Source organism: Poecile atricapillus, chromosome 2 (assembly GCF_030490865.1).
Source record: "Poecile atricapillus isolate bPoeAtr1 chromosome 2, bPoeAtr1.hap1, whole genome shotgun sequence".
NCBI lineage: Eukaryota > Metazoa > Chordata > Aves > Passeriformes > Paridae > Poecile > Poecile atricapillus.
This window is the reverse complement of record NC_081250.1, coordinates 19,347,145-19,370,644: the sequence shown is the minus strand read 5'-3', so window position 1 is coordinate 19,370,644 and position 23,500 is coordinate 19,347,145. Positions and strand designations below refer to the sequence as shown.

The 23,500-nt window shown below is 36.0% G+C and overlaps 1 protein-coding gene across 1 annotated transcript in view; it reads left to right on the top strand.

Annotated features, from left to right (window-relative positions):
• Nucleotides 1-23,500, top strand: part of PLXDC2 (plexin domain containing 2) — a 253,345-nt gene that overhangs the window by 169,840 nt on the left and 60,005 nt on the right. Inside the window, exons 5-7 of the mRNA XM_058832909.1 lie at nucleotides 10,035-10,157; nucleotides 12,985-13,103; nucleotides 21,461-21,560. Coding sequence (XP_058688892.1) covers nucleotides 10,035-10,157; nucleotides 12,985-13,103; nucleotides 21,461-21,560 — 342 coding nt within the window. The remainder of the gene's footprint in view (nucleotides 1-10,034; nucleotides 10,158-12,984; nucleotides 13,104-21,460; nucleotides 21,561-23,500) is intronic.

The following is a 23,500-nucleotide window of genomic DNA, read 5'->3' as shown; positions in this document are numbered from 1 at the left end:
TTAGTTCAAACTAGTATTGAATATTTTTTTTTGTCATTTATTCTTTTTGGTCAGTTAATAAAACCTTGGACTTGGAACTGTGACACAGCACAGGTCCTGTTCTAATAGGAAGATAAGAGAAAGCTTTTACTTTCATTAAAATAATTAATTTGAAATGAAAGTGTAATTACCCAGTTTGACAGTGCAGATTTTCCTGACATCATTATGGGACTTCTGTTAAGTTACTTGCTTAGAGAGAAAGCTTCATCCCTTTGGATCTGGGTGAATAGCTTCCTGTATTAACTGCACTGAGAAAGACATTTTGGTCTTCCCATTCCCATCATGTATTACAAAGTTGTGTATAACCATGAAGGTAAAAATCATGAAGGTCTTTAGTACTGATTTTATGAAAACTGAAAGATCATAAAGGAACATTTTATACAGGCAATATTTCTCTTTATGGAAGGGAAATTGGTCTTTTTTCCTACCTGTTTGCAGAAGCTTTTTGTGTGCTATAAATTACAGATCAATACAGTTCTTTCATGTAATGTAATTTGCTTTAATGTAAACTAATGTAGCAAAAGAGAGGAAACAGTAAGGAATTACTGATGATACCAAAGCTAATGTGATTTAATTCTCAAATTCTAACCAGTGAAGCTAATATATTCAGGTTTTTCCCCCGCTTACATTTTTGCCTTTTCTCTGTTTAGTTCTGCTCATGTTTTCATAGGTTAGCTCCACAACTGAAGAACGTAGCCCAAAATGATTATGAGGTAACAAGTGGAAAAAGGAGACAAAGAATTGACAAGACCAAAATTGTCTCAGCTTTAGGATACAGTGTGTCTGCTACCAGTCTGATTGAATATTGTTGTCATTGCCTGCTGTCTGTTCTGTAGCACACCAGCCTGCCACCTTCACTGCCTACACAACATTTGTCTCCTACACCAAGAGACAGACCAGCAAACTGATCTTAATCACAAAGGTTTGGTTTGCGGTTTATTTACTTTTGACCCAGGGTAGAGGTTCCTCATTCAAAGTATTGTCTACCATTAATTTCACTAAGATAAGAAGTAAATTGGTGGTGAAATTTGATGAGTGGTGTATCCAGTCCTGGGCACCAGACTGAAGTGACAGAAAGGGGCAGAGCTAGCTGCTTTTCCCTTACAGTGGCTCTGTAGGAAGCTATCCTTGGGAGGGATGCAGAGTTGAACAAGAGACCAGGATAATATGCTTATATTGACATAACCTTTAATTGAGCAACACATATGAACAAGAACCTCTTTCAGAACACAAAAACAAAAGCTTGCCTCCCATGAAGGGACATTGGGCACATGGACATTTACCAGCTTCTATCTCACTGTTCTGAGCTGTACATTCCCTGCTGAATAGTTCTGCTTGAGGCAAACCCATGCTGCCTCACCTCTCTGAACTCTGTGTCCAACGCAAAAAAATGTGGTGGGAGAACAAGGCATCAGACAGCATGTAGTTGTGCCAGGATGTTGGCAGTAGAGGAACACAGAGCTAAATTCCCCTCTGAAACATTCCTGATAGAATAAAAACCACATTTATTACATGATATTTCAGTGTTATGTTTTTATGTATATATGTGAAATGTAATTTAGTGGTGTCTGAAACTTCTCTAATGTTGCATGTTATCCTCTGCAGTCTTCCCTGACATGCTGTGTGCTGTTGTTTTACATGAATGTGAATATTATATACATAGGATTAGCTTAAGTAGTTTATGAAGGATTAACGGAAGCAATTCAATAGTATAATACAATGAGTGTGGAATTAATCTCTACATAAAACCCCCAAATTTATATTTCAAATAATGTTGATTTCTTGCAGTAAAACCCAGTCATTCACCAAACTCTCTTTTGGTTATGCATAAATTTTAAGCAGGTTTTTTTAAAATTTGAAAAGTTTTATTTTTGTCTTCTGCAACCTTGTTGCTTCAAACATCTACAGAATGAATGACAACCCAGTTTGATGACATTCAGCATTTTTCTAAATTCTATTATTCTTTTCCTTACTGATTTTTTTTGAAACATTGGAGAATAATGATTTCATCATAACCTGAAAGCCTTTTCTTTTTTTTTTAAATTCCCATGTACCATGTGATCCAAGTTTCCTGTGATTTATCAGGTAAGAAATAACTTTGGAAGTTAGCTGGAACAAAGAGGAGAATAAACAGAGCAAGTAGAAAATCTTATGACAATTATTTTTATTAGACTCTGTGGCAATGCAGGAAGAGAGACACAGCAGCAAAAGTTAAAAAAAAAATCTGTATTGATATTACAACGGTTTGATTCAAGCATGAACCTCCTTATATTAAATGTCTACAAACATTAAGAGACCATCAAAAAATCATCCAGTAGCATCCAAATTTTTTTACTAGTGACAAGAGCAGTTCAGGCATGATGGTGTTTTACCCAACCAGTAAATAGCAGAAATAGACTGCAAAGTCTCAGAAATAGACTACAAAATTAGATTTTCCTCTAACAGCTCTATTCAAGCCTCTTCCAAGGATTCAGCAGCGCCAGTTACTACAATGACACAGCTGCTAAGATATTCTTCCCAAGTGAGATAATCCTCCCGGCAACCTCTATTCTCTGGTTCCAGCCTGTCTAGGAACTGTGTTGGTCTTTGTTTGTGTGAAGCTGAGAGGCACTTGGGAGCTATCACATGGTGGTGTCTCACTGAGTAGATAAAGTATTTCATGCCTCTTTCCAAGAATTTTCTCTAAGTATGATCAGAGAGGAACAGATACAAGTCATTAGACTCTAACATTGTGGTTTCTTTCTCCTGAAGTTGAGAGCATTGCAGTTTAGAGGCGTTAACAGTTACAATTAGGTTTGCAAGTTCTTTGCATTCCATCATTGTCCTTACTTAAAAATCCTCTTCCTCCCATGTTCTACCCAATGATATCTAACAGTCTCCTGACAAGGCATGTCTCGTGGCATATCAGAAGAAAAACATCTACTGGAAGAGTTTCATGATACATTAGCCCCTAAATTCCTTCATTGAGCTGAGTAGGATATTAATCAGAATGGATTATATTCCACTGGATCACATACTTTTCGCAAAGAAGGTGGACACCAGGGAAACTACAGCGAGATGGAAAAGTTACTGACATTTACTCAATGTCATACATTGCACGTTCCCAAATGTTCCACATAATGCTTGCTTTAAGTTTAACAAAGCAGCAGGAAAAATAATGGTGAAAAACTCATTTTCTGGCCTTTAAATATCTACATAAGATAACACAATACAGAGAGGAGTAGGAGAATTGTGGGTAGCTTTTCTTTTTACCCTCAGACTCACAAGAAAAGCCTTGTAAGGTTATGGAATTAAAAAAAATAGTTATGCTCATGCCTTCTGGGGTTTAGCTTTCAGATAGCCCACTTTTCAGGCCAGAAGAAGGAATGGGTTAGACATTCAATCTCGTCAAGCAAAAGCAAAGCAAAAAAAAAAGTATAATCTCTCTCTAATTCATTTTTCCCAGAAGGCTAGAAAAAAAATCATAAAATAGCATGAGAGATTGGTTCATTTTACACTGATCTTGAAAGCTCATTAAGGTATTTAACTTTCATGGATTGTCTGAGGGATCTGGAGTTGCTGTTATCCTTTTGTTTAATTATACTGTAATCTTCATGCAATTACAGTGATGATAACAGTCTTCCACAGACATAACAATAAATTAGCCATCTGGGGATAAATGACATTACTTAAAGCTAACTTCACTGAAATATCAAAGAAAAATTAATATGGCTATATAGGACAAAGCCTGAAAGTAAATTGCATTATCTGTTGCTAGAATTCAGTATTCCAATGTATTTTAGGGGCTTAACAGCATAACATACTCTTGAATTTGCTTCATAAAGAAATAGTTGGTGGAGAAATATATGGAAAAGCATGGGGAAAGCACATTTCAGCATAGTTGAAAAAGATACAGTGCAAAGTTTTGTGGGCTATGCTTTGTATGCCTATGCAATACTTTGCAGCTTCACCAAATAAATACATGAGCAACACTACTCCTGATGTTTTATTTCCCCATATCTTGCCATCTTTCCATTGGAGGTAAATGTCTCTTGTGTAGTTTATTTCCAGAAAGAATAGATTCATCAGGTTTTTACTGTTACTGTTGAAGGAAAGGAATGTAAGATAAAAATGTATTATGTCAGAAACAATGAGATGTAAAATAAGAAATATCCTGCAAATAAAATGCAAGTCAAAATTCTCAGCAGTATTAGTCAAAACAATTGCAAAAAAATCCTACATCCCCCTGGACTTTCAAAGAAAGAGAAAACTTACAACTCTGGATCAATCAGTTGTAAATTTTTGTGCTCTTAATGATAGTAATGACACAGCTATTTGAAAGTATAATTTCACATCAACTTATTTCACTGCTGCTATTTGGCACCAGCAGACACAATTATTGTTCTTTTTCTCATTCATTTTCTTTTTGCCAGAACATTTTTTCTTTTTTAGAAGAAAAAAATTATTATATAGTGGGAGTAACCTGACCTGGGCAAGAGCTAACAATTACTGAGGTACCTGAGGACTGGTACATTAAGTGCTGTTTCAGCTGCAACTTTCCACCTATCTACTACTGTCCTAGTTTAGGGCAAATTAGGGAGGAAAACTCCAAATGGGGATTTCCCCAGGGAAATGCCCTTCTTCACTTTCTGGTCCGGGAAAAGAGAGGAAAAGAAAAAAAAAATTCTTTGGAGAGAAGTGGAAAAAGCTGTTTATTTAACAGAAATTGAGTAATATTAAATAATAGTAATAAAACCTCTTGCTGTTCGATGGGGTGGCAAATCTAGGAAGAAAAGTCCTTTTCATGTGGTGAAGCTCGGCTCGCTCAGGTTCTTATCAGTCTCTCCGGCGCTGGAAAGTGCCGAGGCCCAGGCCCCGGTGGGCCACAGGCGTGAGCTGGGGGGTTTGGCTGGGTGTTCAGTCCAGAGCAGGCTTGCACAGATCCAGAAAAAAGGAAAAAACAAAAGTCCGGGGAACTCTGCCTCAGCTAGCTAAAACTAACTAAAAACCAGGGAGAAGCTCTGTCCCGCTGTCTGTCCGTGCTGCAGACAACACAGTCCAGGAGCGGGATGTGTGGGAGTGATGTTTTCTTTAACACAAACTGCGGCTTCTTCTACCCCCCTCTCTTGCTCTCAGAGTCATTCTTAAAGGTGCAGAACTTAATATATAACATAAACCAGACGATTGGGGATACCAGTATCATAAAGTCACCCCAGGACAACTACTATCACTAAACTAAAAATAAATACATTTTAAAAACTCTTAACAAGAAATTCCAGTAATTCAAGTAGATATGTTATTTCTGCATATTAGGTAAAATTGTTAATATACAAAATAAAATATTACATACATAAAACAATCAAAATACTAAGTTTTAGGTTGTATTAGGGGTTGTGGTAATGTTTACATAGTAGGGTGACTGCCTCTGTGGAAGGAGGTGGGGGGCTGGCCTTACCAGACAGAGACAGATCCTCTAGGCTACAGCTGAGCCCATGAACCACCCTGGTGGTACCTCTAAAAGAGCTTACTTAAGAAAGAGTAAAAAAATTGCACTTTCGTGTCAGGGGTGAGGCAAAAAGCATGACAAAAACTCTGTGAACACCAAGGAACTAAAAGAAGAGGGAGGAGGTTGTCCAGGTGCCAAAGCATCTGTAAAGGAGACCAGGCATGGGCAGGCATTTCTTTGCAGACCATGGAAGAGCCACACCAAAGCAGATATCCACGCTGCAGCCTGTGGGGGACCCCACAAGGTGGAGTGGTCCTGGAGCTCTCAAAATGGAGCAGGTTTATCCCAAAGGACAGCAGACCATGGGAAAGATCTATGGTGCATTAGGGAAAAAATGAGAGGAAAAAGGACTGACGCAGATGAAGTGTTAGGAACTGCCCACGAGTCACATTCCCCATCCCCCTGCACTGCTCAGTGGGGAAGAGGAGGTAAAGGAGTTGGAAATAAAGGAGTGACACTAACTAAGCCTGGGAAAAAGGGAGGGGTGGAGGGAAGGTGTTTTAATCTGTCTTTCTCACTCTGCAAACCTATTTTATCTGGCAGCAAATTGAATTAACTTTCCCCGAGTCAGTTCTTTCTTGCCCATGACAGCAATTGGCAAGTGTTCTCATTGTTTATGTCCTGACACACACATCTTTTTCATTTTATTTAGTCCCCTTATCCTGTTGAGGAAGGGCTGTGAGCGAGCAGCTGGGTGTACATGGGGCAGATGGCAAAAGTCAACCCTCTGCAAAGACAAGGGTTTATCTTACAAGCCAGTTATTAGGCAACTTAGAAGATGATTATCAACTATCATTCTCTTTCTGTTGTTGCTGTCTGTGTATTCCATATCCTACCATCTCTAGGCACACTTCAAAGGATTCATTGCCTGTGCTGCCTTGAAACTATATTTTGTCATTCAGTTGGCAAACATTGTCAAAAAACTTTCTAAGTGATACTGAGTTTGTGCATAGCTAAGAATATAAAAAAGGAAATCACAGAAATCTAATGTGCAGAGTGTTGTAACCTTGTACATTAAATTTTCTTTGTAAACTTGGTATATTAGCATGCAACAGATAAACATATTTTGAAATGGGTAAATTCAGGCATAAAATGAATTTTTAAATCAAGTCAGGGTCCTGCATCAAGTGGGACTGTGTTTCCATGCTTAAGTGGTTACAGATATACTTTTTCCCTGTTTGTGTGAGTGTAAATTTGTACACTGTGAGAACTAGAAGTATAGTCTTCTTGATCTACAAGTGGTTTTAGTATTAATTCAGCCCTAGTTTTAGCTAAATTTATATGTACATATTAAACTTACAAAATGCTGAGCACTCTTCACTATTTGTCTTCATTCCAGTATTTAGGAGCATATTATGCTTCTAGGTATAGTGCTTGTAGAGAGTTTTGGAAAAGAGCTCTACCAATGCCTCCCACAAAGGAGAGATTAAGTGGTTCAGGAAATTGCAGGTCTGAAAAATTCGTCCTTTACTAAATGAATCAACCATGAGCATTAAGCATTGTCAGAAAATTAGGTCACAGATAATATAAGCCAATTTTCTGCAGAATTCCATTCCAGAATAAGTTAATTTTACATTTGCTGCACTTTTTAAGTCATAGTTGCAATGATAAAATGTCCATGGTCAATGGTGGCTTCATCTTTTGAATCTCTGATTTGAAATGACTTTGTGTTCCTTTTCAAGTTGTTCCAGTGCATGACTGGAGTTCTCATTAGAATGATCTTCATGCAAGGTCTGCCTGCTTCCCAGCTATCATCCACCTCCTGCTTTCCATTTCTGTCTAGAGTAGAGCTGCATCCGGCAAACACTTTGAAATACGTTTTGTGGTTACTAATTACTTGGGCTGATTTACTTAGTTAAGTGTTCCTGCACAATTAAGTCTTTTATTTTCCTATTGTATCTGCCTCATTATTAGTTATAAGGGTGACATTTATACTGTAAAGGGGATGAAAGCATGAAAGGGAAACTGTGTAAGTGTAGGATGATTGTGCAAGGGATGAACAAGTACTGAACTGTTAAGGCTAATTATAATGTATGAATATGGACCCAAAGGTTTTGTTGGTATTGTCTTCAAAATATTTTTGAAGAATGGTTTCAAGGTTATAGACCTACCCACAACTGTGTTAATATTTGTGTGTACATGTCCACAGGGATAATAAGGAGCACATAACATGAAATATACTTTTGTGTAATAATATGTATTAAAAATGTCTAAGTAAGCATAAGGGATTATTTTTCAAGGGAATGGCATTTTAGAAGCAAACAATAATAAGCAGGAAATAGTGAAAATGCCTTTCAGGGACTATACTTTGACAAGGTAGTTGGCTATCCTAAAATAAGTAATAGAGTAAAAACAGCCAGACTTTTATATTCTGAAAGCTCACATTTATGAATGACATGTAAATATGTGTGGGCAGATTCCCTTTCTAAGCTGGTGTTCCTCTCTCCCTATCAATTACCAAAAAAGAACATTGGTATATAGATATCCAATTGGAGGAATCTGCCCCCCAATCTCCCCTTCTGCCCCCTATAGGAAAAAAAGAAAAAAAAATTAGTTTAATCATAAGAATTAATTTAGTAGTTAGAAAGTGCCCAGATATTAAAATACTGTATCTTTTGAATACATAGATATGTTTTAAATGAAGAAAAAACATCTCAATTCCTAGCTCACCCCTTTGTCAGATGCCAAATGTTTGCATTTTGTTGTATTTTCCCCACACCTGACTTTTTCTGAGGTCCCCTATCACTGCCACATGAGCTGACTTCACAGAACAAGAGGCTCTCTATAAGCAGCCATGCAGAAGAATTACCCCAGAGAACCACCTTGTTTGTTTATCTGTTTGTTTATAGTAACTTATGACTTCAAGAACTAGTTCCATGAGCATTTAACTGTGTATTTCAGGAGAACACAGGAGCAGAAGGATGCCTGAAGCACTCCAGAAGCTTAATTTTTCATGCACTTAGAGATTTCCTGTATCATATGGAAAAGTCTGTTAATGAACCCTCTCATCTCACACTGGTCAGGATGGAGAAATTGTTAAGAAAGTGAGGCTGCACACTAATAGTTTTTAATACTGTATGTTAACAGCAGTTTTGATCAGGTTCATGTTTGGTTCTGGAATTTCACGATCGTGTTTTGGAGTTAGATTTATAGGCTTCTTCATCACATGTTGTATTGCCACGATACTAAATGTAAGAGGAAAGAAACGCTTGGGCTTGGCAGTGAAAGGTTTTGTAGAGGAAGGGGGAGACTCACAATATGATTGAAGATGGAAAAGGAAACATAAACCAGCATAATAAGTGTTGAAAATAATACTATAACGTTCCAGTAAATAATTATATTTCTTTAATGTGTCTTTCTAATAACATTTTTCATGTTAGAAATTTTTCAGCTCTAATATTATTCTTTTTGTTGAGATGATTGCTGTTGGAATATACTTCACTGAATCAATAGAAGTAGAAAAGCAAAAGGATCATAAGACACCATCTGGTAAACACTGTAGGAGGAGAGGTAATATGCAAACGTCAGATTAGAAGATCTGCCTGTAGCTCAAATCAACTTAAAGGCAAGGAGTAACAAAAAGATTCATTCCAGAGCAATGGGAGTTTTTAAGTCAAGCTTTCATCTGGGGCACTTAAAATAATTAGTTCCATTAGCCAGTTGAAGTGGAGTTGGCAAACCTAAACAACGCAGGTTTATTTGTAGACTATTCATGTTTAAAAGAGAAGAAGCTTCTTGCCATTAAAATACACTGATTTTTTCTTTGAAGAAAACTGCAGGATTACTGGATTCCCTATAGATGACAGGTCTTCTTTCAAAGGAAGGACTCCATTTCCAAACAAGGAAGAGGTTTTGGATGAGCACTTCAGATGAAAGAAGCCCACGATTGATCTGTGGAGTTCCATCAATTCAGGAATGAATAGACCAGACTAGTGAGACCTGACACAGCAGAGAATGTAGTAATGTTATGTGCCTTATAAACCTGAAGAAATCCTATCTGTTCCACTTTTCATCTGACTTTTTTTTTTTAAGTTGATACGTCTTCAAATAGTCCCTTACTCTGCATCTCTAGAAATATGAAAAAGGGTTAGATTAACTTTAAAAGACATCACAAATTGCATAAGCAAAACTGCAAATTTTTGGAAAGCATGGAAGAAAGCACTATGGAATATGCCTGGTGGTAAATGGTTTATTTTCATAGTGCCACGTACTTGCATTTTGCCCTTAACTAGAGTTATTCTTCCTTCAGTTCTCAATGTTTTTGTTTCTGTAAAAAACCTTCTTGAGCAATTTGTTCCATTATTCATTTTGGATCTGGTTTTTTCTGGCAGCCATCGCAGATGTTTTTCTGAAATTTTAGCTCTTATTTAATTCACTATAAAATTTGTGGTGGGATTAATTTCTCTCAGATGACCCTTTAATGCTCTGGCAATGCCTAATTCAACCTGCCATTCTATTAAATCTTTTCAGAATTTACTGAAATGGTCTCAATTTTTTTTTTTTATTGTAGGTTTCATATATACTGGAGAAGTTGTGCATCGAATGCTAACAGCTACTCAATATATTGCACCCTTAATGGCAAATTTTGACCCCAGTGTTTCAAGAAATTCAACAGTCAGATACTTTGATAATGGTATGTAGCAGTCCTTGATAAATAAATGTGTCTGCATCCCTCGGCTCTTCTTCTTTTCCTAAATAACTATTTTTTAAGGAAACATTGTGGATTTTAAAGTTTTTTTTGGTTTTGTTTTTTGTTTCTAATTTAGAGGCTGTATAGAGCATGTGACTTTCCATATATAAGCAATTATTAGTTTAGAACACAGTAAAGAATCATGAATGCCTTTTCTCAATCGAGCAGATATCATCTGGATGTTGAAGTACATAAGCTCAAAGTAGCAAAGCATTTTATCAGTTTTAAAAGGGAAAATCTGTCTTATATAACAGTGTAAATTCCTGTTACTTCAAAGTATATATAGTGAATACCATCTGCCCACTGCCTAAAATGAAAATAGCATTTGTGGAGTGCAATGGCAAGAATACACAGAAGCAGGGCAGGGATAAGGTTAATAAACCTGTCAATGACTAAGTGTTCATGGAGTCCCAGAATTGGAATCCAATACACTCATCTACACCACGAGTTCTCAACAGCTCCTTGTAAAAAAGATTGAAAGAGGAAAAGGCAAGCTGCAGTATTGTACTTGAAACTCTGTGAGAAGTTTCAAAGCCCTTGAATGTGTGGATATTTTTCTCTTGAAGTCGGTTGTAATCAATATTTTAGCAACATAGCCTACATGGTTAAAAAGCATCTGGTGTTTACCTCAGGCCTTTAGTGATCAACTACAGTGGCAGTTAAAACTTAGAGAGTTTATTATCATGACTTAATATTGTGAGATCCATGACTTCTAAATTGTCCTGGATACACCTGTGCTATTTTATGTATGTTTATTTATAGTGAATTTAAGCAAAAATTGCCAGAAGGTTCAAAAACATTTTGTATTTCCGATAGTATTTTTTATTTGTTAGATCAGTTATCAAAATGTATTCTGTATCTTTTACATTAAGTCATAAACTTTTCTTACAATCTAGTAATTTCAATGTTTGTTAAAAATCCAATAAAATGCTTACATGAGAAAATCCTACTCCTTCCATGAAGAATTTTGAAACAGAAGAAGATACAATTTTCACACTGTAAATTATTTAACATTATGGCCAGAGATTTTTCATCTTTACTTAAAGAATCCAAGGATTCTGGAGAAGATGTTGCTAATTCTCATTATAGTCCTGACTTCCAGTCTTCATACCAGATGTACCAGGCTGTATCACATGGCTTTCATTACAAGGTTGAACAGTTCCTTGATTTTGGATTCCTCTTCATGTGTAATGCATCATCTTTTGAGCTCCATGGGTTTTAGGACAAAGAATTTTCTATCTTAACACAAGTTAAAAGAAACTGAGCAGATTGTATCTTCAGCACCTTATGTCTCACTCATCCGTGCCTTGTCCCCATGAGTAAGTGCTGTGCCATGAAGCAGCATCTGTAGTGGGAAGGCACAGAGTGTGGGGATCCATCAAAGTCTCACTGATGGAGCTAACTGCAAGGAACTTAGGTACACACAAATTACATAAAAGCCTCTGGAATGAGGTGACTGTTTGGGTGGCAGCTGATTTCCATTTTATCTTGGGGTTCTGAGGTGCAGATAGATCTGAAGCACTCAGTGACTGACTAGAAGAAATTCTGGCTAATTCTGGCTATTTTCTCTAATAACTTTAGAAACTAATTTGCATTTAAAATAAAATTTAATGCAATCAAATAAATATTCCAAAACTAGTTAATGAATGTGGTCACAAAGGAAAAAATGCACTCTGTGCACTATTAATGGGTATCTACTATATAGAAAGACGGGACAACAATGTGATGCACTTGGTGCAGTGTGGACCCAAAATTTGCATGCTCATAGTTTCATGACAACTCATGTCAAGATGTGTTCATGACAGTTGCAGCACAGATCTGTAACAAAAGATCTTTCAAGGATATATCAAAAATGTATTGAGCTGAATATGTAATGACCCATCATGAACATTCTAGGAAGAAAGGAAATTAAAGTCTGAATCAAAGCACACAACTCCCATTACTGCCAAAAAGAGAAGTTTTTGAGGAAGGCATGTAAGATGAAAATGGTATTTTCAGAAAACAGAGTTTTGGTAATAAGTGTCTCAACATCTGTAAAACATGCTCACTGGGTATGCAAGTTGCTTGAGAAATATTTTTAGTGTGGTAAGTGCATCTTCAGCCGGTGAACTCCCGTGAATATTAACAAGGCTCTTGCAGCTAAATCTCTGCATACCAGACTCAATATTTGCCTCATCTATGAATTCTTATTGAGTTTGATTTAAACTACATTTATTTATTGCCAACACCTATCATTTTTCAATTTGCAGAACCTCAGCAAGGGCTTGCACCATGCAGGAAAAAAAAAAAAATTGTTATTTAATTAATGCATAGTTAACAGAAAAATCTGAATTCTTGAAATAATAAGTTTCACTAAGCAGGGAATGCTATTAGCACTTCACATTTCAAAGTCATTGGGATTTATGTATAGAGTGTAAGGAATGCCACTGCGGAGAAGTGGAAATGGCAGCACACCCGAACTACTGGATCCTACCTTCAGTGGTTATTGATTTCTTGTGCAATTTCAAGCAAGTTACTTGACCACTCTTGCTTTAGCAGTAGTTGAGGTGCTTGTGTGGCACTGTGGTGTCTACATTTAAGAGGATTTCAGTTTGAACTTGTGTTTGTAATATCTCTTGCATTTCAAGGCATGGAGCTGAAAGTTGGTAAAAAGAGACAAATCACTGTTCTTGTTTCAAGTAACTGCAGTGAAGTACTTCTACAGTCAGTTAATATATTTCTCACTTTTTTTCCTCCCTTTTGCCTCTCTACCCCCACTCTGGGTTCACAGGCACAGCACTAGTTGTCCAGTGGGACCATGTACATCTGCAGGATAATTACAACCTGGGGAGTTTCACTTTTCAGGCCACCCTTCTCAATGATGGGCGTATCATTTTCGGCTACAAAGAAGTAAGTTGGGTCTGAGAATTGTCATTCAAGTGGACAAATTCCTTCATACATGTCAGGAATTTCCCTACATTTTTTGGGGTGGGGGAGGGAAAATACCTTAAAGATCAGTTATATAAGATCATTATACTGCTTATAAGATCACTCTTTGATGAAAATGATATATTATTGTTAAAGTGATGTTCATATAATTGACTTGAAAAACATCAACATGACACAAACGTACTTATCCTGGATTTCAACTGGGTTTTATTTGGATGTTTGTGAGTGTTAAGTGTTTAGTAAATTCCTGGGTTTTTAGTAAATTTCCTTTGAGTTTCGAAAGATAGGATCTAATTTTTTAAATTAGTTTACCCAATTTTTACCAATTTCAAAATACTCTAGAATCAATGGTTAATGTTAAAAGGTCACCTTTTTCCTGCAGCTGTAGCTTTTTGGCAACTCACATATTTCAAAGTTCATATATTTGAAAAAAGAAGAAACTGGTTTGTATTGCTAGCTCTGAAGTTTTCCATCTGTTTGGTGATAAATTGCTTAGATTGAGACCATTTGGTTTGCCTTCATAGCACCAATATGTTGTCTTAAATGGGCTCTTGTGCATTCTCCAAGTGTTTCAGAATTCCAGTTGTTGCTTTGAGTGTGGTTTTAGTTTTTTTCCTAGAATTGCTGGAAACTACAGCCTAGTTGAATTTCAGTTCTTTTGCCAAGAAAGGTTGGAGCAGGTGATCCTTGAGGTCCCTTTTCAGTCTGGTATTCTATGATTCTTTACTTCATGCAAATAAGAATCAGAAAGTAAACAAGCTTAAATCTCTAGGGACAAAATAATTTCTTCTTCTTTGTTTGCTTTTTGGTTTTGCTTGGTTTGTGTTTTTTGTTCTGTTTTGTCTCATTATTTTAATCTGTTTGGCAAACTGTGACTTTCTTCTCAAAGTGAAACTCTCAGTTATCCTCCTTATGCTAATCAGAAACTAATCAGTGATACAACCAATTGTCCAGACTTGGAGAAATCTCTTTTCTCTATTATCTCTGCTATAAAACACTTGTGAGCCTTCAGGCTCATTTTTTGTGCCTGTGTTGTAGCTATGCACCTTTAATGAAGCAGAAATAATAACACTCCTCTGCCATTCACTAGAAAGCCAGGCAAGATCTGGGTTTTTCTACTAGCAGCAGTCATACCTTCACTTAAGACAGATGTCTTTGCAGCTTGGAAACGGATTGCTGCAAGATGTTCTTACTGGATCAGTATTGTAGAAACAAGAAATTTCTGGTATGCCCATGTACATGGCTTTCATTTTCTTATAAAAGGCATTCTGATGCAAGGTCTGCTTGGGATTTTTTTTTGAATGTTAGGTACAGGTTACAGTCTTCATCTATGAAAATGCAGTTTATTTGCAGTTTGAATCCCACTCCATGTAAGCTTTACTGTGCTGAGGACAATGGAGCTCCATTGCTCTTGATCAAAGGAGTGTGAACTAAAAGCTTTGGTTGTCTCATGTTGTTGAAAACTTTTTAAAGAAAGCAAAAACTTCTAAAGACTGCAGAAAATTTCCTGCTTTCAAGACCTAGAGAGGTGGGGACAGATACTGGTTTTAAGGTAAATTTGTCAAGAACTATATATGCACTTTGACAGTAAAATGGTGACAATTTCAGGAGATTTCTATCTCTGGTTATGAGATGCACCACACTCCCTGTTACAATCCAGCCCTGTGCAGAACAGATCCACTATGGGTGCTAGAAGTTGCTGCTCTAAATTGAAAGTACCTCATGTACATTTTGTAAATGAAAATGATGATGCAGAGTGTCAGGTAGTAGAAAACATTATTCATTTAGGAAAACAGGAGTAAAAAGGGCCACTCCTTTCCCACAAGTGGTTCCTAGAATTGCAGGGAAATGTGACATCTAATCCATGGATAAACAATTTCTGAGCTACAATGCACAGGCTGCTTGCTGTCATTACACTACTGGAAGCTTCCTCCAAAACCACATTGCTTTGGTGGGTAGGAGTTATTAATGTTCTTTTCATTAATCTTGAGACAGAAAGCTGGAATTTGCAAATGGAGTAATGTGCTTTTTGCTACTGCTGAATCTTTGAACTCATCCCCTCTCGTGATTTATTCCTGTCCTGAATGGAATTACCAAACATTACTTCAAAGCTATTGCACATAACTTAGGAAAGAAGTTTTTTTTAAGTGGTAATAGTAATGTATTAATGATCTGTAAATCTTTTGACAAAAGATTTTTGTAAATATTTTAGAAAGTGAAGAAACTTTTAGAAACTAGTATATTCCATCAGGATTACTTGGGGAATGGGCTTTGAGGCTGAGATTTCCAGACAACTACACTCCTTATTTGCAGCCTTTTCTCCATTACCACTACCTCAGCTTCTCACCTAAATGAGGAGAATTAAATAAAATTGCCAATCACTGATCAGACACAGGTTGTTTGAAAAGAACAAACGTGTCACTTACCATTTTAAACTTGGTCCTAGTGCTTATAAGCCTGGCTAGGAATTTATTTACTTTCCAGTGCTGAATCCATTGCTTTCTGAGGAAGACCTTCCTTCTGGAGCCATTTCTCTTGCTGCTGAGTCATGTTGTCAGGTGTCCCATTAACTCCAGTACAATTCCTTGTGTAAGTGCTCACAAGCATGACTAAAAGTTGCACAGAATTTCTACTGTCTTTTTGGTGCCATTTTATTTTAGAGTCATGGCTCATCAAAAATGACAGTGATGTGTGGCAGCTCAGAGGTCTTCATGGCATTGTCATCAAAAGTCTCCACGCTGAAGCACCATTAAGAAATACAGCAGTTTGCTGGTAGCTTCATCAAGCATCCCACAAGGGCTCTGTTTTAGTGACACCAGGTGTTTATCTAGACAAGTCTACCTTTAAAATAACTGTGATTATATATTTAAATCACATAGATACAACTAGGGTCTTTTATGTCTAATATACTTTAGGTAAATTTTGCCTTTCATTTCTTATTTATTCAAACAGTTTAGGAGTTGCTTTTTCACATTCTTCCTGCTCCCAAATTAGGTTTGCTACATCATAAACCTGGTGTTGACCACCAAGATAGGATCCAGGCAGGGGTTTGCTGAATACTAAAGGAGTTTCTCTGCTCAATCTTCTGCATTCTGTTGTTTTTCCCAATAGAAAGCAACCTGAAATGAATCATTTTTATCCAAAATTAAAAAAAAAAATAGAAAAGGAGCAGAGCCATCAGAAAAGAAAAATATGGAGACATCCAAATATCTTTCAGAAGGTTTAGGAGAAGGAGCTGTACTATCAAGTTTTCAAAATGTGAAAACAATTTGAAATATAACAAGGTTCTGTAGCAAGTATGGTATTTATTTCTTTAGCAATTTACTTTGTTTACAGTGCATGCACCTTCCAATTTAAATACCACTTTATTTACACCAACTCTTAGTATTCTGGCAAAAGGTTGTTATGTCAGGAAACATCCGCTGGCATGAAAATTTTACTGGTGTACCTCTACAACATACGAAATACATTACAGTGCAAACTAGAAAGCAGAGCATAGGAATGAAGAAGAATTTTGGCAAAGGCATTCTTTTTATGAATTAGTAGTGAATACTCATTCTTATGTTCTAAATTTCACCGAAGTTCAGTTCTCAAGAGTTTCACTTCTTATTATACGAAATAATTATTCTATATCGTATTTTCCCACTAATGCTTGGAGCTAATGTTCTTTAGAGTAATATTAGGTTTCTTTTTTTGTCCATGATTAATACAGAACAAATTAGGCAAAGGTTCCATAGGTCTTGTTAATTGTTTAGGATATTTTTCTTAATATCATTGGAGAAGGCTTTCTTTGTTCATTTAAATAGTAATGACTCTCTATTTACCTAGTCATCCAGAAACCATTATTAAAGTCAAAATATTTGCTCAAAATTACCCAGTATGTGAGTTTGGAAAATAATTCTAAAAGAGGCTTATAGTAGAATGAATTTCTATCCTAAAAAAGAAGACAGAATTGAATGAAAATTATTGAGTGCTAGCACTTAAATAAAATTAATGCCCCTGCTAGGCCTGAAGGAAAATACTTTTTTCAGTAACAAGAATTCAAATATTCCTATTGTTTCCTGAAAACAAAACAATACAAAAATTAAAAAAAAAAAAAAGACAAAAAAATCCCAAACAAACAATAACCAAGAAACCACAAGAACACAGAACCACAAAAAGAAAAACAAAACAACAACAACAAAAATCCCACAATGTGAATGGGTATTCTGCCTGCGTTATACATGCTTGACATTTCTTTGCCTCTTTTATTGTTAACAAAAATACGGACATTTGATTTTTGAGCTGGTCCGTTTACACAAATTAAAACTTCTGATTTTCATGTGGTTTAACCTGTAGACTAATTAATTACTACTTAGGAAACTGGCAATGAAAATCCTATATAAACACTATTATTGTGTTCCTAATTATGATTTTGCAACCTACTCTCTTATATTTGATTCAGTTTTGAAGTGGGGCAGTAATTGCATCCTGCTTACCACCTTCTTAAGAGTAAGGATAGAGGCCGTGATTTTATCCTCTTTTGAAGAATAAGATTCCAATATCACCTCACAGTTGAAAAGAATAAAATTTGCGAAGTCTGGTGAAAAACACTGTCTAGATTACAGACCCAAATGATACATAGAATTCAACATAAATCCTAAACACCCTTCTCCTTACTGTTGAAGTATATAATCCAAAATATAGAAGTATATAATCCAAAATTAATGGCCTCAGTGGTAGTGTGGAAAGTTTATTCTTAAACTGGTGACTTGTACAGCACAAAAGATCACATTGTCTGTGGTAGATGGTTTAGAATTATTCTAGGTAAAAGTCATTCTATGAAGGGAATGTGGTAAAATCCTTGCCAACCATTAGCAATCACTTGCATGTTCCTAGCTCTCTGCTCAACTATTTAACATGTCAGCCTGTTATGACATATCTTGCCATTCAGGTGAGAAATCCAGAAGAGTAGCTCTCTGCTTGCTATCTATGTTTTGCTGTAATTTTCCATAAATTGCTATAATATTTACTACAAGCTTTCTGTCAAAAGGGGATGTTTCCTAATAAGACAGACAGCATATGGTAAAAGCTCATTTTATCTTGACATTTCATTCAAAAGATTTCACCTGCAATATGGCACTCAGTACACACATTACCAGTTTCTTTTTCCACACCTTAAAAATTAATAAATGTTTTTGTAGATACAGGCATAATGACACTGTAATTTTTCAGGAGAATAAGAGTATTCCTGGGCTGTGGATTGCCTTCTACTTTGACTGCATTCTGACTCCATGATTGTTTCATGCAGGCTTCCCTTCAGTTTAAAGAGCTGACTATACTAATTTTTACTTTTTTTAATCTTAAAGAAGCTCCTGCTTCTATTCTCTGTTTCTAAAACATGTATCCAAACTTTTGGCTGCTGTTTCTGTTAGACCGGACCCTACTACTTTCTTATTTATTATAGAAAATATTCTGAAAGTTCCTTGCTCTCAGTGGAATGCCCAGCACTGGAAATTAGAAAAATTTCTCCTGTAGTTTTTCTATATATTTGCTGTTCAACTTGGCTATATAATGAAATAGTTTGCTGTTTTCATAATTTTTGAGGGAAGGATGGAAATTGTTCAGTAATTCAAAAATTCACAATAAACATGTGAAAAGGCACTAGACTAAAAAGAAAGAAAAGAAAGGAATCTTATTCGAGAAGACCAGAGTCCAACTTCTCTTGATTTACATTCAAACGATACAAATGAGTGTAATCCTTTTCATGTATTTCATTCATGTGCATTTCTTAAGCAATTTATGCATTAAGATGACAATTTTGCCAGAATATTTTGTCACACACCTGCTAAAGCCAATTCCAAGTATGCTTTGTGTCCTTTCTTCATCTGCTGTCTTTCCTCACTAACTCTGAAAACAAAGTCATTGCATCTTCTTTATCGGCGCTTTTTCTATCTTAACTTTCAGTAGGTTGTCTAGAGTATCCTCCTCAAAATCCTTTCAGATAGTTTCTTTTATTCTTAGTATAAGCTTTTCTTTCCACTATTCTGAGACTATGAATAATTCCCTTATTTTGTGTAAACTTTCATGCTGCAGAAAATTTATAGACTTATTTCTGAACTTAGTGAGTCTTTTATTTTGAAGAATTTGAAAATATGGGTTTTGGCTTTTTTCTGTCATATTATCCAATAACTGCATCAGAGCTCAGCTGATATAAGCCAAATTTAAGCTGATGTATTTCTAGCAGTATTTCCAAGCCAGTTCTCTTTTTCCTGTCATTTTGACAATATGCCACAAGCCTATTTTATACCACACCAGATCATGTATGCAAGAACCCCCTCCCAAAAAAAAACTAAATTAAATAAAAGGAATGAAAATTTATGACAATGTTTAACTCACCAGAACTTACTTACCAGTGTAATTGGGAAAAAGCAAAACTAAAAGGTCTTTTGAGAGGAAGAAGAACTACTGATGCTTAACTCAAATGCCAGAAATAATGCTATTAATTGTCATATAGAACTGAATCCTCAGTCACTGGATGAATAACCAGCTTTTTACTTCAGCATTTTTCTGCTGTGTGAAAAATACTGGCCAACTATATCATTTTTGTAGCTTTACACAGGTAAATCCAGGGCAAGCTATTGGGTTAGCTAAACTAATACCTTGTATCCCAGTTTCTTATACTTGATCCTGTTCTATCTGCCTTCAGCCTAGAAATTTCTGGTTAACTGAAGGGCAGCTTTGAAAAATTAGATATCCAAATATAAGATATCTGAAAGCAGCAACTGGCAGAAAGTCATAATCACTCATAGAAATCTGTGGTTTATTCTACTCCTAAGGTACCTGCCTGAAGTTTCCAACTTTGGTTATATCCTTCTGTGCTAGAATAAAAGGCTCTTTAGCCCCTGAGTAATTTCCACCTGTCATGGTACTTGTTTTTGGTAATCTAACCAGCTCTTCAGTATTTCATCCAGAAGTGAAATGGATAGAACACTTTAACACTTCTGTTAATGGCATTTGAGAACTAGAGAAGTTTACAAAATATTTTTATGACACTTTTAATCTCCCTTCTCTTAATTTTTTGGCATCTTTTAAAGAAATATATCTTCTCAAAATCTGTGTAGTATATCAGCAATGATCTAATTTTCAGGTGCAAGTAAAATGGTCACCCCACATCTAGGCTATATTTCACTGTTTGTGTAACCAAATATCATAAGTTTTCTTGCTGAGATGTCCCATCAGACTGCTGGAGTTCTTTATCCACTACAGTATTCAGATTCCTTCCAGAACTGCTGCTTTCTAGACAATGGTCCCCAAACTCTACCTTGCACTCTTTTATGTCTGTATTATATGTTTGCATTTTTTGCAATGGCTAACCTTGCTAATTATCGAGGCATTTCATTTTTACTCGCTAGTGCCATCTGGAGAGCTGCTAGGCAGTAAATTTATGATTCCTTCTCAGTCTTAGACAGAACTTTTGAATGCTGTAAAGCCACAATGTCAGTCTGAGCTGCTCCTTTAGTGATGGCTGCTTTTTGTGATCAGTCAATTTAGTTAACTATATTAATATTGCAGAAATGCTACATGTCACTAAATCAAATGTTTTAAAAAATTTCAGTCCTATTGTATCTATTCAAGTATCAGACAAAGCTGCAATCCTGTCCCAAGAATGGAATCAAACCTGACATTTGTTTTCATGCAGCCATGTTACCCAGTCTGTAATCTAAAGCTGGAATGGTCTATGAATATCTACATATTTTTATTTCTTCCTCTAGATATTGGCAACTGAACATCTGGAATTTTCCATGTTTACCACAACACTTTTTTCCTGATATTCAAAAACACATTAAATATTATTTTCATTCTGTCAGAGCTCTTTACAGATAACAATTCACACAATTTTCAGTGCAAATTAATTGAGCCATAAGTTTTAAAATGCTCATCCCAAACTGAACTTTCACAGTTTTTGTGTTCAACAGTAGGCAGGAGGTGTTGCCTCCTCATCCTTGAGTGTACTAGCATATCATCCCACTTTTTCTTCAGTTGAGGGAAATAAATTACCAGAAATTACTACCCTTTTCTGCTTTGTCACTGACAATTGTTCTACCTCTAAGGGTTACTGTGAAAACAATTCAAAGAAAAGTGAGATAAAATACAAATTAAAATCAGTAATTTCTATCTTCAAAAAATTCTTGGTCCTATTGTGCTATGTTGTACAAAATATTTACTTAGGACTTTACAGTTACTCTGGTTAAATGTTCATTTTGGCAGTGCTTTTTATTTTTAGTCTTTTTTTCTAGTTCGATATTTCAATAGTATCTTCCTGTTTTGTCTTTTAGATTCCTGTCGCTGTGACACAGATAAGTTCAACCAATCACCCAGTGAAAGTGGGACTTTCAGATGCATTTGTGGTCGTGCACAGGATCCAGCAAATTCCCAGTATGTAGAATCGTAGTGGTGCTAATGGTTTGGAGGCTGAGAAATTAGTATAAGCTGATTTCATCAAGGATGATTAGCTGCACAACAAATCACTTAGTTAATTTCAGCTTGTTAATTCAAGTGTAATTTTATTTGCTTGATGATTCCCAGTATATCTTTTCCTGTCATTGTTTCTTTTGAGCTGATAAATTAAGTAAATAAAACTAAATGGCCAGTCAAATAATGTCAAATTAAACTCTCAACTGGCTCAATTTGGTTTTCCGTAAGATACTTTATCTGGAACATGCTTTCATATCTGTAGTAAAGAATAAGCAATCTGTTCAGAAAATCCGTCTGCGCCCAAAAATATCCAGGCTGGAACCTCTTGATACTTTATTCTGTACTTCAAATTCATGTACACATTTTAGTGAGAGAAAAGAAGAGGGGATGCAGTTATTAAATAACATATTGAGCTCACATAGTCATGGCAGCAGTATTGCAGGTGGCATTTAGTTTTATCTGGCTTTAGTTATACTTTGTGTGGCTTTGCTGGAAACAAATAGTAGGAAATCAAGTGTGACTTTCTCGATGCTTCAATGTACCCTGTACAGAACCTTTTGATGTTTTTTAGCCATTAGAGAATATGTTCAGTTTTCAAGTCTACTGAGTTTACTTACATATTTGGAGAAAATTACCAAGATCAGTTTTCAGTGAAGCCTTAGTAGAGGGCGTAGAGAGAAGGAGCTGTGCTTGAGCCAGCCTCCTAGGACTGAATTCTCCTAAAGTGAACTCTGGCAGATCTGTGGTGCTCACAAGGGCTGACCTGATCCAGCCCAGCTTTAAGACAGACAGCAGAGGAGGCTGGCACTGAAAAAGCAAGTGCTATTGGCCTCTCAGCTCATCCTGTCTCCTCATCACATATAAAACAACCTTTAACACAAGGGAGCATCAATCCTATGTCTTACGTGTCCTGTCATGGGGAATATGGAAAATTTCAATATTATTTGTTACTTGTGGGCTCAGAGTAGTGTGAAGGATGTTAGCATGCCAAGATTTCACTTAAGACACAAGAAATTTGTTTCTGAAGTATGATAAGTAGTTGTATTGTGCCTTTGTTTGCATGGGTTGGTTTTGAGTGTTTAAGAACAAATGAGACTAGGCAACAAATTTCAATAATGTGAGTGATATTTGCAAGCAAATCATCTGAATATTTCTGAATCTTCAGCTTGTAAGAGCCGCAAATATGGATTCAGGTGGAAATTAGGTTGATTGACTTATACAAATGGTTTATGAGAATAGTCACAGAAATTCTATCCAAGAGATGCAACAGGATGATATATTTTGACATCAGGCCTCCATAATCAAACAACACTAAACGACTTGTCTTAAATTTACATGTTTTGTATGGAAAATATGCAGTAGATGTGAGTCTCTATTCAAGTCTGAATGTTTCTTTTTATAGAAATATTTCAGACGGGCACCCTGTTTTACTACCATTAAATCATATTGGTTTGGATGAATGCAGAGTCACTGACTGTTTTTAGCATATCTGTTTGGTTTTTTTTCAATATGACACTTTCTTCTAAAAGAAGTGAGACTATAATGTGGGTAAGAAGTATAAAATGTGCCACTGCTAGAGCAGTTTTGAGAGCATTATTCATGAATTGCTGATTACAATGCGTTGCTTTTGCCCCTAACTACCAGTTCTGTGGCTGGTGGTAATTCATTATTATTTTTGCTAGATTGCAGCTTACACTAGAGCTAATATTAATCAAGGGAACCATCATTTTACAGTAGACTTTTCTCAAGCTGATTGTGTGCTCAATGAAATATATTTATACTGATGTGAACAGGCAATAAAATAACACCTTGATAGAACTGGTAAATATTTTCAGCCCATAGAAAACCAGTATCAGATGTTCTTAAAATATGGATGTTCTTGAATTCTTGTTTTATAGAGA